Raw genomic sequence first — 14,191 nt, forward strand, 5'->3', positions numbered from 1 at the left:
CCTTAAATGCTATGCTAATAAGTTTGCAGTTTATCCTTACTGCAACAGGGAGCCATTGAAGTATTTTAAGCAGAGCAGTTACAAGATTCTATTCATATCTTACTCATTTTAATGGCAGAGGGGAGAAGAGATTGGAGGGGAGCTAGACTGAAGTTAGGGAAAACTTTAGACTGTTTATTTTGTTCACTTCCTTAAAACTTCTTATGATCACTACTCTATTTTACTCAGAATCTAGAGTCTACATAAATCTGTTATAAGCACACACACATTTTCTTACTCCTAAGTTACCTCTGGCCAACTTACAGAAATGACCTAAAACAGCAATATGTTCTCAGACATTGTGAACTACAATCTGCAAGGTGTCTCTTTTTTAGCCTTAATTTTACCTCTAAGTTTAGATTTCAACCACAGGATCACAATGCAATGATGATTTATTATCAGATGATAAGAATTGTGTCATCATGAATATGATACTAATAATTAATGGATAAAGTCTAGGCATTTGTGAATGATTTATTTATTTTATATAGTGAATAGATTCAAGGTTATGCCCAATAAATAATATGACATCACTCTCATTAATATTCCACTTCTTGAGTAGGAAAAAAAGGTGGAGTGGGGAGGAGCTACAGCTATCAATTTTATGATTTTGAACAACCTGAGACCTCTCTTCTTTATGTACTCATCCGAGTAAGCTGGGTTTATATTTGTATTTGCGGGAAGGTGGAAAGATTAACTGAAATTAAATATTTCAATAATACTAACAATTTATTGAGAGCGTATTATTTGACAGTCATACGATTGGATGAGTTTGTCCCTACTGCACAAATTAGGACAGAAGACGGGTTAAGCAATTTGTCCAGTGTCACCCGGCTGGGAGGGTGGAGGATGGAGATACAGGTCTCAGAACCACACAGTCTGGCTCCAGAAGCCACATTCTCAAACTCTAATCTATCACAGAAAGAAAACTAAATAAAACCAGCACTTACTTGAAAGAACGCTTAAAACCTTAATGCATAAACTACAGGCCTCAATCCCAGGCTTCCCTACCAGCACCGCCACAAGAGCACATATCTAATTTTAATATGAAATGTTTAAAATCTGTCTCTGTTTTGGAGATTCTTACATGTACCAGACAACTGGGCTGTTTCTTTAACTGATGGCATTTTTGAAATAAATTAGGAGGTCTATGTGTGAGATTATGCAATTTTCTGCAGAACTCAAAAAAATAATTTCCATTTTGAATAAAGAGTAAATGGGGATCGTCATTTAAAACCTTTTTTTCCTTAATTGGACCTCCAGTAAAAATTATTGCTTACCATTGATTCGAACCTATATAAAATATTCTAAATCAATGTATAATTTTGAATCTTAGAATTTTTAAGCTGCAAAGATCTTAGAAATCATATGAGACAATACTTCCTTGACAAAAGTGAACCTCATAAAGGGTAAATGAATTGTCAGGGTCACACAGGTGATGGATATCAACTTAGTATTGAAAGTATAGTTGGAGTTATCTAAATCAAGGGGATATTGGGGAAAATAAAAAAGAGGGAAAGATATGAGTATAGGCCATTTCCACATAGAAATCTATAATCACTTGATTAAAAATCTAGGCAGAGTGAGAAAAATACTATTTTTCTTCTCCTATTCTAATATATAACTGTTTTCACTTAATAGATACCACAAAAGTATTATCAAAATATTCATTATTTTACTGGAAATAAACTTTGTTCTCCTTTGATGCTTTCCTATATTAAAGTATGCTTCTCAAGAGTACACCTACTTTAATTTCTTCTAGTGATTTATTATCCAAAGGGTATAGGGAACTAAGAACTAGGGTTTTAAAACAATTATTTGTAGAAGCATTTTTGAATTCCATTAACAAGAGGAAGATATTACTCAATTTCAAAAAAACATTAATATTAAAATTACAGATTTTTAATAATTTCACCATTAAATTAGAGGTCACCAGAAAATCATAATTAATAAAGCACCCTCCAGTGCTCACAAAAAAAAAGTAGTGGAGCTCCCTCTATTGAATTATGGTTGAGAAAATAGGCCTTGTATTTAAAATCACAATTTTATCTTCAAAACAATTCTATTATAATAATTGTAAATTTTTTCTCTTTCTAAGCTCTAGTACCTTTCAAATTTTAGAAGCACATATGCAATATCAATTTCTAAGAATAATATTGTAAATTACATATGTCTTTATAATTTTAGAATGTGTTCTTTCTCTTTCACGGTTTTTGTTTGCAGGAAATTACATTTTAAGGCTGCAATTTTCAATTTGCGTTTTTCTTTTGTTTTCCTTGAGTTGGTAAAACTAAAAAGTTATTTGACAGATACTGGGACTATGATACATCCTAATAAGAATATGGATTCAAATTTTGTTATGGAAACTCAAAAATGTAGTTTAATGGAACTAAATATATCTTCCAACCAGTAAAATGCGGTATTTCACATATTTTTCTGATATGAATAAACTGGCATTTATTATAATATTGTGATTACTTAAAAATGTGATTCATAATGATTATTATTGGTTGAGAGTCCACTGTGTGCCAGGCACTGAGACATGTGCCATACACTCATTATCTTTTTGAATATTCATATCCAATGAACTTCATAGTACTGTAATCCTCATTTTACAAAACAGAAAAAAAGACAAGAGACAGTAATCAAACTAATGCTCTGATACAGAGCCCAAGCTCTTGAGCTCTTGTGCAATGGAATATATGCTATGTATTGACAGTCTGTGAAATCTGTAAGCCTTGACAGTCTATAAAAATTAAGCAATTAGTTTTTAATACCACTGAGGTATAGCCACACTGTACACAAAAACTCACTACTCAGGTAGTTCAAATCCTTTCTAGCTGAACATTTAGGATCAATTCTAAAAAAATGATCACCTCTAAACTATACCTGGAAACTCTATTCTTTTTACTGTTTTATCATTTATTTTAGAAAGAAGACATACTTCTTATCAGCAAAGAGAAAAAAAGCTGAGCAGATGCAGGTTTTGTTTTAATAAACAGATACTTATTTGCCATTCTACTATGATAAGAAAAGCAATTTTATCATATGCTAATAAATCATTTCTAAAGGAAAATTTCTATTTGAGAACTAAATTACCATATACTGGGGTTGGGTTGAGTAGGGGATTAATCCAACAGGGTAAATCCAAATATGTATTGCATTTTACTCTTAGATCTGATATCAAAAGCATTATTCATATTTAGAGCCATGCTCATTTCTGCAAAAATATAAAACCTATGCCTTATGACCAACATAAACACTTCTCTTGGGAAGTGTCATACCTATCACCACATAGAGAAAATGGTTGCAGAATGAAGTATAAATGCCACAAGTCTGGACATTTAAAACTAAATGCTAAGCAGAAACTGCTTTAGTTTCATAAAATTACAGTATGTACATACTAATATTAAGTCCATTATGAGTGTTTGTTGCCTTGTTTTAAAAATATATCTTCAGCATATGCTTGTTGAAAACTCTTCATGTACATATTTTATGTTTTTTTAAATAAAAGTAACTATAAAAATATATTTTACTCCTTTTCACAATAGGTCCAAAAATTACAAGGTGAAACATTTAGTAGCACTGATTTTTAAAATAAATTTACAGAAGATGGTATTTTTATCAGCTCATAAACAATTTTGACAAGTCTGTTAAAACAAACTTGTTGGAAGAAATGTTCAAAATATGATTTACTTAAAAATAACTGAAGTCTGTTTAGTCAAACTATTAAACTGGGTTTACAAAATGGCATTAGTTAGACGTATATTGCATCTACAATGAACAAACACGAATATTTAGAAACCATTTGTGTAATGAAAAACATTATCAACTGCTCTTAAGGTTCACATCTTGTTGCCTGTTAATCCACTGCTTCAGTTAATCTCATATCACAGAGTATGAATCTTCTAAAATGGAAGAAAATATGGCTTACAATTACATGGTTTATGTTCTAAAAGTTACCCATCTTATATGGAAAGAGCAATGATAATAATTCATAATAAATGCACTTCTTTCCTGCATTTGTGGTTCCATCTCATGTATAAAAATTTAGGCACAAATCTGTCTATAGTTTTTGCCTTACATATGAGTGTGTGTGCCTATTACTCCTATAATTCTCATTTTTTCCATAAACTTTAAATAAATAAGAACCAACATATCCTGGTTTTTAAGAAGTTATAGTAACAGTACAGAGTTATGGAGGAAGTATGGGGAAGGTACATCCCCATATACTTTAGCTTGGACTAAAGATACTCTTTTTTAAATAGAGATATATTTGACATATATTTGTTTTAGGTGTACAGTATAATGATTTGATAGATGTATATATTGCAAAAATGATCACCACAATAAGTTTAGTTAACATTCATCACCACACATAGTTACAATCATTTCTTGTGATGAGAATTGTTAAGATCTACTTTCTCAGCAACTTTCAAGTATACAATATAGTATATACTCTTTGAACCGTAATTTTAGAATTTCTTTCTAAACAAAAAATACACATATTCTTTGACTCAGCAATTTCACTTCTAAGACATTTTCCTGCCAACATAATTGCTCATACGGACAAGAACAAGTATTAAGATGTCCACTGCCGTATTGTTTGTAACAAATAGATTAGAAACAATCTACATTTCCAAGAGCTGGGGAAATGGTTAATTATGGTGTGTACAATAAACTCCAATACACCATGTTAAAAAATGATGTAGAGCTATATGTGCTGATATTAGATATTCTCTTAATCTCCAACATGTACTGCAAAGTGAAAAAGGAAAGGTACAGTACGTTCTCACTACATATGTTTAAAGGGTGGGAAGTTTATATGCAAATATGTGCTAGTATATAAGCATTTGAATAAAATCAAAGAGATCCTCTTCTGAACCCCGTAACTGGTAAGTAAATTAGGGAAATTAAAAAACAAGTATTTGAACAACTTCAAGGAATTCCTGGTCACCTCCAGGAGTTAGAGCCATGTTCCTCCTTAGTGTCTTCACTCATTCCATTCTCTCAGCCCATATCTTTTGTTTGATTATTTCTCATCTCGTACTTCAGATATCACTTCCTGAAAGAACTTTTCTGAGTTTTTCCTAAACTCCAGACCAAATTTGGCCACACTGATGTAAAATGCTCTTTATGTGCCCTTGCCGTACTTAGCAAAAGTTCTAGCAAATAATTATATAATTAGTTGACTGATGTCTGTTTCCCAGAGAGGACATAATTTCTTGGAGAGACAGTGGACCTTGGCTATTTAGTAACTAGTTCATAGCAGTATCCCCAGCACCAAGCCCAATGCTTTGCACAAATTGAGCACAATAAATATTTATTGAATGCTATTATTAAACGTTGAATGGTTAATTGACAAGAGTTTTAATTTTGGATTGGTTAACAATATGACCTTAGGGAAGTAGCTAAGTAATTTTAAGGCTCTTCATAGCTCCAAAACCTTGAACCTATGGGTCTAAACATACATCAAACTAAGAACATTGTTGTCTCTAAAAATGGCGGTTAATCTTCTACTGAATTTTAGGTAATCTCTTTACCTGTATCTTCATCTGGCTCAGCTGTCAAATAAGAGAACTGAACAAGATAGACATCTAAGGCACCTTCTCATTTTTCCAATGACCCCTCTTCTACCACATTTTAGCTTCTGATCATGAATTGCATGCCTTTAACCCTTCAATTTCTCTCTCTCTCTCTCTCCCTCCACACACACACACACATAAACACACACACACACACACACACACACACACACACACATACACTTTCCATAATTTTATTCCTGAGGAAGATAAAGTTTGAGCAGTAGGAAACAGTACTCTTACTGGACACTGCTCTATAATATATGAGCCTCTATAATATTTCTTGCCCAATAATCTGAAAGAAGAGGGTGTAGACTGTGAATATGGGGCTGAGGATCTGCAGTAAGGATCCCTGCTGTTGCCACACCCCTCACTACTATCTTGAGAGGTAGACTTCCATCAAGAGAACTAGCCTAGGGAAGCCTATTAGAAAATGAAAGACCATGGAGAAGAATTAATTTTTCCTGAACAACAACCAGCCAAATCCCAGAAGCAAAGCTTCATAGGTTGACTCACACAGCAGCCTACAGTAGAATGACATGGAGCTAAAATCAGAAAAGCACCCAACTGTCCAGCTTAAATTGCCAAACTGCAAAATAATGAACTACATAAAATGGTTGCTGTTTTAAACCACTTTATTTTGGAGTACTTTATTATGTGGCATAGTTAACTGATACACTGTGGTTCAAAATTTTAATAAGAGTAGCAAGACTTATTTTTCTGTTTTTTGCTTGATTTGGAGCTAGGCAAATTTTATAGCCAGAAACCTCCCTACTATTAGGGAAAGTACTTGGGAATATGCTGACAAGAGTTTTAGCCACAGTGTCCAATGCCCGCTCCCTTCAATCCGTCTTATTAAGGACAAATCTATGGCATCCTTTACCCGTGTGCTTAGAAAATACCCTCTCACCATTCCTACCTCCATTTGCTTTTGGAGTTTTCTGAATATCTGGGACACTCAGAGATATTTGAACCAAATAACATGTGGGTGATCAATTAGGAATAGTCAGTCTTGGCACCAACTGTTCTGGCTATAATGTTGGCTGTCCCAAGTCAGGTCACCATACCTAACTGATACAACTGTAGTTCACATGTACAAAGAGACTTGAGACCCTCCTTCAATTTTATAGACATCTTTGGTAATTTATTCTTAGATCTAAATTGATAGTGGAGCTACTGAGAAACCTCACAGAAGAACAGAATGGGAATTGTGCAGTTGGCTAAGAAAGGATTTCAGTATCAAATTGAAACAGGCCTTCCCTAGATAACTGCATGGCTAAGTATAGCTCCCAGGTGAATTTCAAACATCCTTATTCTCTTGGCATCTCAGGTCGATTCGGTTTCCACTCCAATCCACGGAATCCTTAATGTTCCACACGTACTACAATATTCTGGGGTTCCAGCCATAACCTTATATCTCTCTTATACTTGACATTAAAGAGGCATATAACCCCTTATTGATACTTCACTATTGCTGATACTTAAATAAAAAAGGTTAGAAATATTCAGTTTGTCAGGTTGAGGAATGTCTTATAGTTAAGTATTCTATGACAGACACAGAGTCAAGTCATTAACAATTATTGTGATCATCTAATTTGCCATCCAAACTGCACTTTTGAGAGTAAAAAGGGTACCATTAATAATCGAATAAACCAGGCATAAACCAGGAGTGTCTTGGATATACCAGGATGTATGGATCATGGAGTGATAGAGAACAGAACTTTAGGGGAAAAAAGGCAAGGAAGAAAGCCAGGGAAACTGGACAGCTGTCTAATTTCTGATTAGTCTATTCTCCCACAATTTTGTTTCATTTTATTGCAATGCTAGAAGATCAGACACAGTCATGTTCATTGAAGTACCTCAACTCAAAGTTGAATTATGTAATCCTTTGATTAGAAACTATTTTGGATTTTGCACAACTCTGATTGCCCCTTGAATGGAATGGATAATTGAAAACTGACTGGATAAATAAGAGAGGAAGCAGTCAAAGCTAATTTCATTCTTGGAACATATACTACAATAATGGGCTATGATAATAGGTTACCATAAAACAATTACTGAATATCATAGCACAATTGTAACTAGTCCTAGCTGAAATATATATGTTATTCTGTCTAATAAGGTTGGGGGAAAAGAACATAAATTTTATTATTTAAACAGAGAAATTAGCTGGATGAAAATAACAGTAACTCCAAATATACGATAACATTTTGTACAGTATAGGGATACTTGTAATAATTGTAGGATTTAACCTTATCAAAAAGCCTATAATATCCTCTTCTTAAACATAGAAGATATATTTTAGTCTTGGCTTTGTTCTCCACAGGGAAAGGAAACTTCTGCCCTAATAAAAAAAAGCAATGAGAAATATAAATGGACATTTTTCTGGACATTTTATTGAAAATAAAAAGGAGCTGATATCCAAAAGTAATAACCAAATAAATATTAATTCATCATGCAGCACTCCCAAGAAATTTTTCTTTAGTATTCCAGTGAGTTAGCTCATCTTAATATGCCACATACACTCATGTGTGAGAAATAAAATGGGCCTTTTGAAAACCTAACAGTGAAGAATAAAATTAACACTTTGAGAAGAACTAAATTTAAGTTTCCATGTATACACACAGGTACAGAGATACTCTTTTATCATATCTGTACCTATGCTGCTCTCCTGCGTATTTGGGATAACATGTTGCATGTGTCAGAGAGCTAGAACTCTTTGATGATGTTTTATGTGAAATAGATGGCCAGAACAAAAAGAGGTGTGTTTGGGAATATAAAACAAGGTGATTATAAAGCATTTAAAATACTATATGACAAAAAGCTGCCATCTTACACTAAGTAATGCTGACAACTTAGTGCTCAGTTTTACAAAGGCCTATATTTAGTGCCATGAAAACTTGAGGGAGAAAAAAAAGAAAAGAAACATTTTTGCCTGCTTTTAATAAAATGGTCAAAGTGATAATTAAGTGGAATAAATTAAAGAGTGTTATTCTATTAAGAATATAATAAAAAGTCTTAATATAGCATGTTTTACTTGAAAAATTCAAAATGCTGAGCAAGGGAGTTAGTAATCTCACCAAAATCAGAACAATGTACTACATAGGGAGATAATTTTACAGATGGGAAATAAAAAGGAGTATAAAAATAACTTCCCCCAAGTTTACAACATTCTTAAGCAGCACAGCTAAAAACTGAACACATGAGTACTGACTCCATTATAAAGAATTTTTTGTTGACACTTAGGAGTCTTAAAGTAGGTTTTTATTGATTTTCTTCTTTTTAATAAGTCCACAGTAGACAAGCATTTTCTTCTAAATTTCTATTTTAAAAGATATGCTAGTTTGAATTTTCTAAAAAGTCAGAAAAAGTTTGGAATCTAGTCATGAAAATATTTTAGATTTCTATAGATTTGAAAACAATGGGAAAGCATTATTATTTTCTATTTCCTTCTATATTGTACTTACAACCATGGAGCAAATCAACTTCCTTGTTTAGGAGCCTTTTTAGGGTGTACATATAAGGCTTTGTCACATAAACATATTAGCATCAACCATCACTTAACATTTTATTCTAGGAACTATATATGAAGTTTAAATAGAGCCAGTCTTCCAGAAGGGATGGGTTGCATATATATATTTCTTTTTATGACCTAAAGCCCTTTCTGACTGTTGGGGTCTCTTTTCCCAGGAGAATGGGAGACTAATTCTCTCCAATATAAATTTTTTTAATAGCCTTATTCAGGCTTGGAGGAGTAATCACAAGATACGAGTTTATAAAAGTAGGAAAAAAGACAGAAAGCTAGCAATTGGGAGCCACTGACATTTTTCTAGTAATACAACTTATATGAATCGTGTCTGTCCAGGCTGTTTGAAAGCATTAGAAAAATACAGTTGGAAAATGACTCTGCCTTGCCTAAATGGGCTTTTTACCCTAGGTCATTAGAAACAAACAGTTGAGCTGGCAGAGCTCTCAGAGAGCAGAGCCTTAGTCCACCCTTTTCCTTACACATGAGAATACTGAAACCCAAAATGGTGAAATGACTTGCTCAAGTGCCTGAAGGTAAGTGGTCCCAAAACAAACCTAGGAAAGCAGTCTACTGAAAATAGTGCCCCATTAAATCATAAATTGCTATTGGATTAAATAAATCAAAGAAAAAGCAGTATTACTGCCTACTAAGCAGTTTGCAGTTTTGAAATTATAAATTTTAATAGTCCCACATCAGTTAGTCTGAAAGGACATTATTTGAATTGATGCTCTTCCCAAGGCCTACTGAGATAAACGGATACATTCCAAACATGATAACCCACTGAAAAAAAAAGCTTTAAGTGTGCTTACGTCTTGGAATGAACTTTTTATCAGTGAGCAATTAAGAAACATTCCAGAGGGGGTGCACACAGATGACCCAAGAGAAGAAACAGTTCAGGGCCCATCTCCTTGTTGTAAATAATCAAGGAAAGCCTTTTTTTTTTTCTTTTTTTTAAAGCAATACAAAATGTTACCACAGGCTGACGCTCTTTCTACGAGAATAATAAAATTCTTGCTCCCTCGGATGCTGAGCTCATACTTCATTGCCTTCATCTCCGAATTCAGTTTCCGTGGTTCATAGATAATTATCCTCCTGCCTTCAAAACAGGTAACATGCCATGCCTAAAATATATCCATGGCTACGTAGCGACTACAGACCGACAGACCTGCAGAGGCAGTTTCACAAACTCTAGTTTTTGTTCTCTAGGTCTGGACACACTATCAAAACCGCTCCGGAAATGAAGGGCTGCAGGCGGGCCAGTCCCTTCATTCAGTCCCTTTGCCTAAGCCAGCTATTGGTGCTGCATCACCCCCGGGCTCAGCGGTGCAGAAGGCTCTGGAGGAGGGGCACTTGCCGTCCAGGACTTGCACCCTGAATCTGGACGTGGCGCTTTTAGTGCCATAATTCTCTCTTTTAAAACACACTGACGCCGCACCGAAAATCTGGCGCATTTGCCAGTCGGGTAATTTCAAGGAAAGCGCTGATCTGAGGGTCTCAGTCTCCTGACCCGCAGATCAGCAGAGGGTAGGCGGCGGTGAGAGAGCCCGCCCCGCTAGCTGAAAGCGCGCAGCTGGGTTCCGGCGAGAAACGCGCGAGCTTGCTGCGTCAAAAGAATCCCCGCGAAGATCAGAAAGAGGAACCTCTCCCTTTTTAGCAGTTACATGTGCGGAAAACCTGTCCTCTGAGGTGGCCCAACTGAAAATAAATTCCGGCACGGAAAAGGAAACTGGGCGTGTGCCTGTGGTCCGAGCGTAGTGGTGTAGGTGAGACTACGCTCTCCAAGCGGCGAGGGGGTTAAACCGAAAACCAGCTGTGGGACTGTGGGCGTGTGGATCTTCGCACTGAACAAACTACAGAACCCTCATCCTCCCTCCTCTCTCCCCTCGGCTCCAGAGAGAGTGCCCCTCCTTCCCACACCAGCCACTGGGATCAGGAAAAAGTGAAATCCGTACAGTACCAAAGCCAAGGGGGTCTCTCCTTCCCACCTCCCGGGGGGTTCTCACCCCACTCCACCTGCTTTTAAATCCTGTTCGACTCTCGATTCACAGTCCCAGCCCCAGAGCCGGCGATCCGTCACAGACGCCTCTTGCTCTAGCCTCAAAACAGCAGGTGAGCTCATTACCTCGACTCGAAATGTAACTTTAAAAATGAGAGCAGAACGGGAGGGGGCACGCACCTCGCGCGTACACCACCACTAACACACACCGCGGCGGCAGTTCACAAACACTAGGGATCTGCAGACTCTAACCCCGAGCCCCACTCTCCTCTCTTTTCTGGGAGAGCTCCAGAGGCTTTCAAACCCCTTCTTTGACCTCAGCATGCCAACAACTGAAGGGATGTGCAGAAATTAAAGACGCGAAGAGGAAGTGAGTTTTTCTTTGATAAAAACTAAAGAAAGGGGCAAGAGTACAAACAGAAGCCGAAATAACAAGAAGTAGGAGGGTTTTTTTGCAATTGTCTACGAGGGGCTAGAGATCAAAACTTCAAAGGGAGAAAAAAAATTCCCCCCAAATCTTCATTTCTAGCGAAAAATTAACCTGCTGCTCTGTCAAGCGACGGCGAGCACACAGAATTTCCTGTTAGGGTCAACTCACTTCAGCCACCCGGCGGGTCTCAGGATGACAGTGCCAGGGGACGTCCCTAAGGGCAAGGAAAGAGATTTCCAGGAGAGATATATTCGTAGTTGGGGCTTTTTCTTTTTCTTTTTTTTTTTTTTTTTCTTATGAGGCTCAATACAGAACTGAGAACTGAGGTTAGGTCACAGGTCCTGAACAATCCACAACCCCCTCACTAAGGGCTCACAAACCTGGCTGCGAATTCCAGTCCAGGCTGCGTTCTTTGCCCGCCATCGCCCCTACTCTCACCACCCACCCAGACAATGGGGGAGACGACGTCCAAACCAAGGTCGGAGCTTTAGGAGGTTTTAAAAGGGAGTGATTGAAAGTCCTCCCTTCCTCCTCTACCCCTCCCCCTCCCTTCGCCTCTCACCACGGGAAGTTACCAGGGGATTTATCACGAAAAAGTGCGAGCTATTGCCTCCAAGAGCTAAGCGAAAGGAAGACTGCCCAGAGCGCAGTGACGTGGACTTTGATATCCAGAGACTGGAGGGGTGGTCAGAGGGCGAGAGCTCGCCGCCCAGGCTGGAGCCGCAGGGGGGAAGGGGAGAGAGCCAGATGAATCTTGCCCGTGGGCCCCGCGGAGCCCCGGCCCCGGCCGCACCCAAACTTCCTGGAGATTTATCAAGTCCCCCCAGTCGCTGCCCCAACTTCAGCCAACCGGTCGAGCCCAAATATGCGGCACAGGTGAAGGTACACAGGGCCAGCTCTGTGCCCGCACCGCCGTCCCCTTACCTCCCCCATGCGCCCCGGCGCACCTCTCCGGGGGTGCGAGGCCCGGGCCGGGCACCTAGAAAAGAACCCCCCCGGCCCAGGTTGGCCTGGGGCTGCTCTGAGGCCCCTGCTCTTACCTGGCCGAAGGACAGCAGCGGAGATCAAGAGGCAGAAGACCAGACGGCAGGAGGAGGCCGCCTTCGATGCCATATTCCTCCTCCTCCTCGGGGACCACCGACAGAGTCCGCGCCGCAGGAGCGGGCGTCCTCCCCGGCTCCGCGCTGCCCGCGCGCTCGCGGGTCCGGACGCAGCGGGCAGCGGCTTGTCCCAGACACACCGCCCCCTGGGCTGTGGCGCTGCACCTTCGGGTGTCCGCTGCTCGCAACTTTCCACCACGCAGTGCCCCAACTCCTCCTGTCTCCCCGTCAACACCCGCCCTTGGCCCCTTCGGCTGCTCCTCCCGGGACCGGCGACCCTCTCTTCCCGGGAGACACTTGAGTAATTCGGAAAGGTATACGTGGTTCTTTTTAGCTGGTCTGTTATTTTCCTTCTCTTGGAATAATAATAATAATGGTAGTGGCAGTGCGCATAAAAAGCCTGGTGCTAGGAAAGAATTGCCGGGAGGGGCAACAGTGGGGCGACAGGTCCAGGCGGTCTCCTCAGGTGGTAGCGGCGGTGGCAGCGATAGCAGCGGCGCCAGCAGCGGTCTCTGGGCTGCTCTGAGTGGAGGGACTGGAAGGCGTGTGTAAGCTGCCGCTTGCCTCCTCCCTTCGCCTCCTCCCTCTCTCCTCTCTCCTCCCAGCTTCGCGGGACGTGGAGCCTAGCGCAGGTGGTAGGAGCTGGATCTGCAGCCTAGAGGCGCTGCAGGACCGAGTCCGAGACGAAGTCCGCCTCAGGAACTCCACTGGGCTGTCATGCTCACCGAGTCCCGGAGACCAAGTGGGCGGGGCTTTCTAGTGGCTCCGCCCCGGGGGCACGCCCGCCAATAGGGAGCCCGCCCAAGAGCTGCGCGCTCCTGGGTGGGCCCCCAGTACTGTCACTTCCCTGTGGCGTTATCTTTGCCATCGTCCTAGGGATTCTCACTTCACGCTGCCCACGCAGCTTCGCCACGGTTCAAATTGCCCTTTTCTTGCCCCCAGGCGCCTATCCACTGGCTCACTCCTCAGGGACTTTTCGGCCGTGATATCTCAGCCTCCTTCTCCTATAAGGAGAGTAGTGGGGCAGGGAGGTGGGGGTCGGGACCTCCCCGGGGACTCGCACTTCGGGTCCAAGGATGATAGCGAAGGAGGGAGGAAGGAGCTAGAGGAGGTGGCAAATCGGGGAACTTGCCTCCTGGGAGTTAACAGGAACAGCTACTGGTTGGCGGGGCGGGGGGGGGGGGGTAACTCACTAGGCTGATTCCCCCGCCCTACTCTCGCCACGTGCCCTTCTCGCACGCACCTTGTTTTGCAGGCAGATTACTTGAGTCGACTGCCCACTAGCAAATAGAAAATATTCACTCTTTCCCGGGGGAAATTAAATCAGGAATTTCTAGATCATACTTCGTTACACGGATTTTCCCAATGTCTACAAAAGCCAGAGCAAGTGTCTCTTATTTTGAATGAAGCGGCGATTTTAAGTTGCAAACAGAAATCCTCAAATTACTCAGATTAAAAGCCAAGCTTCTCCTTGTCCGTTCCAGAAAGCCAGTCATCCCAGCAGATGGACAG

At 40.0% G+C, this 14,191-nt stretch overlaps 1 protein-coding gene across 3 annotated transcripts in view; it reads right to left on the minus strand.

The window, feature by feature from the left end:
• The window catches only part of ALCAM (activated leukocyte cell adhesion molecule), a 201,178-nt gene extending 187,854 nt beyond the window's left edge, over window positions 1-13,324 (minus strand). Inside the window, exon 1 of one of the 3 annotated variants that reach the window (XM_073804282.1) lies at window positions 12,620-13,324. In XM_073804282.1, coding sequence (XP_073660383.1) covers window positions 12,620-12,692 — 73 coding nt within the window. In that variant the 5' untranslated portion in view covers window positions 12,693-13,324. The remainder of the gene's footprint in view (window positions 1-12,619) is intronic. The other 2 variants (XM_033855868.2, XM_019923316.3) reach the window with 2 other exon arrangements.
• Window positions 13,325-14,191: the final 867 nt, after the last annotated feature.

This window comes from Tursiops truncatus, chromosome 4, assembly GCF_011762595.2.
Source record: "Tursiops truncatus isolate mTurTru1 chromosome 4, mTurTru1.mat.Y, whole genome shotgun sequence".
NCBI classification, from domain to species: Eukaryota; Metazoa; Chordata; class Mammalia; order Artiodactyla; family Delphinidae; genus Tursiops; species Tursiops truncatus.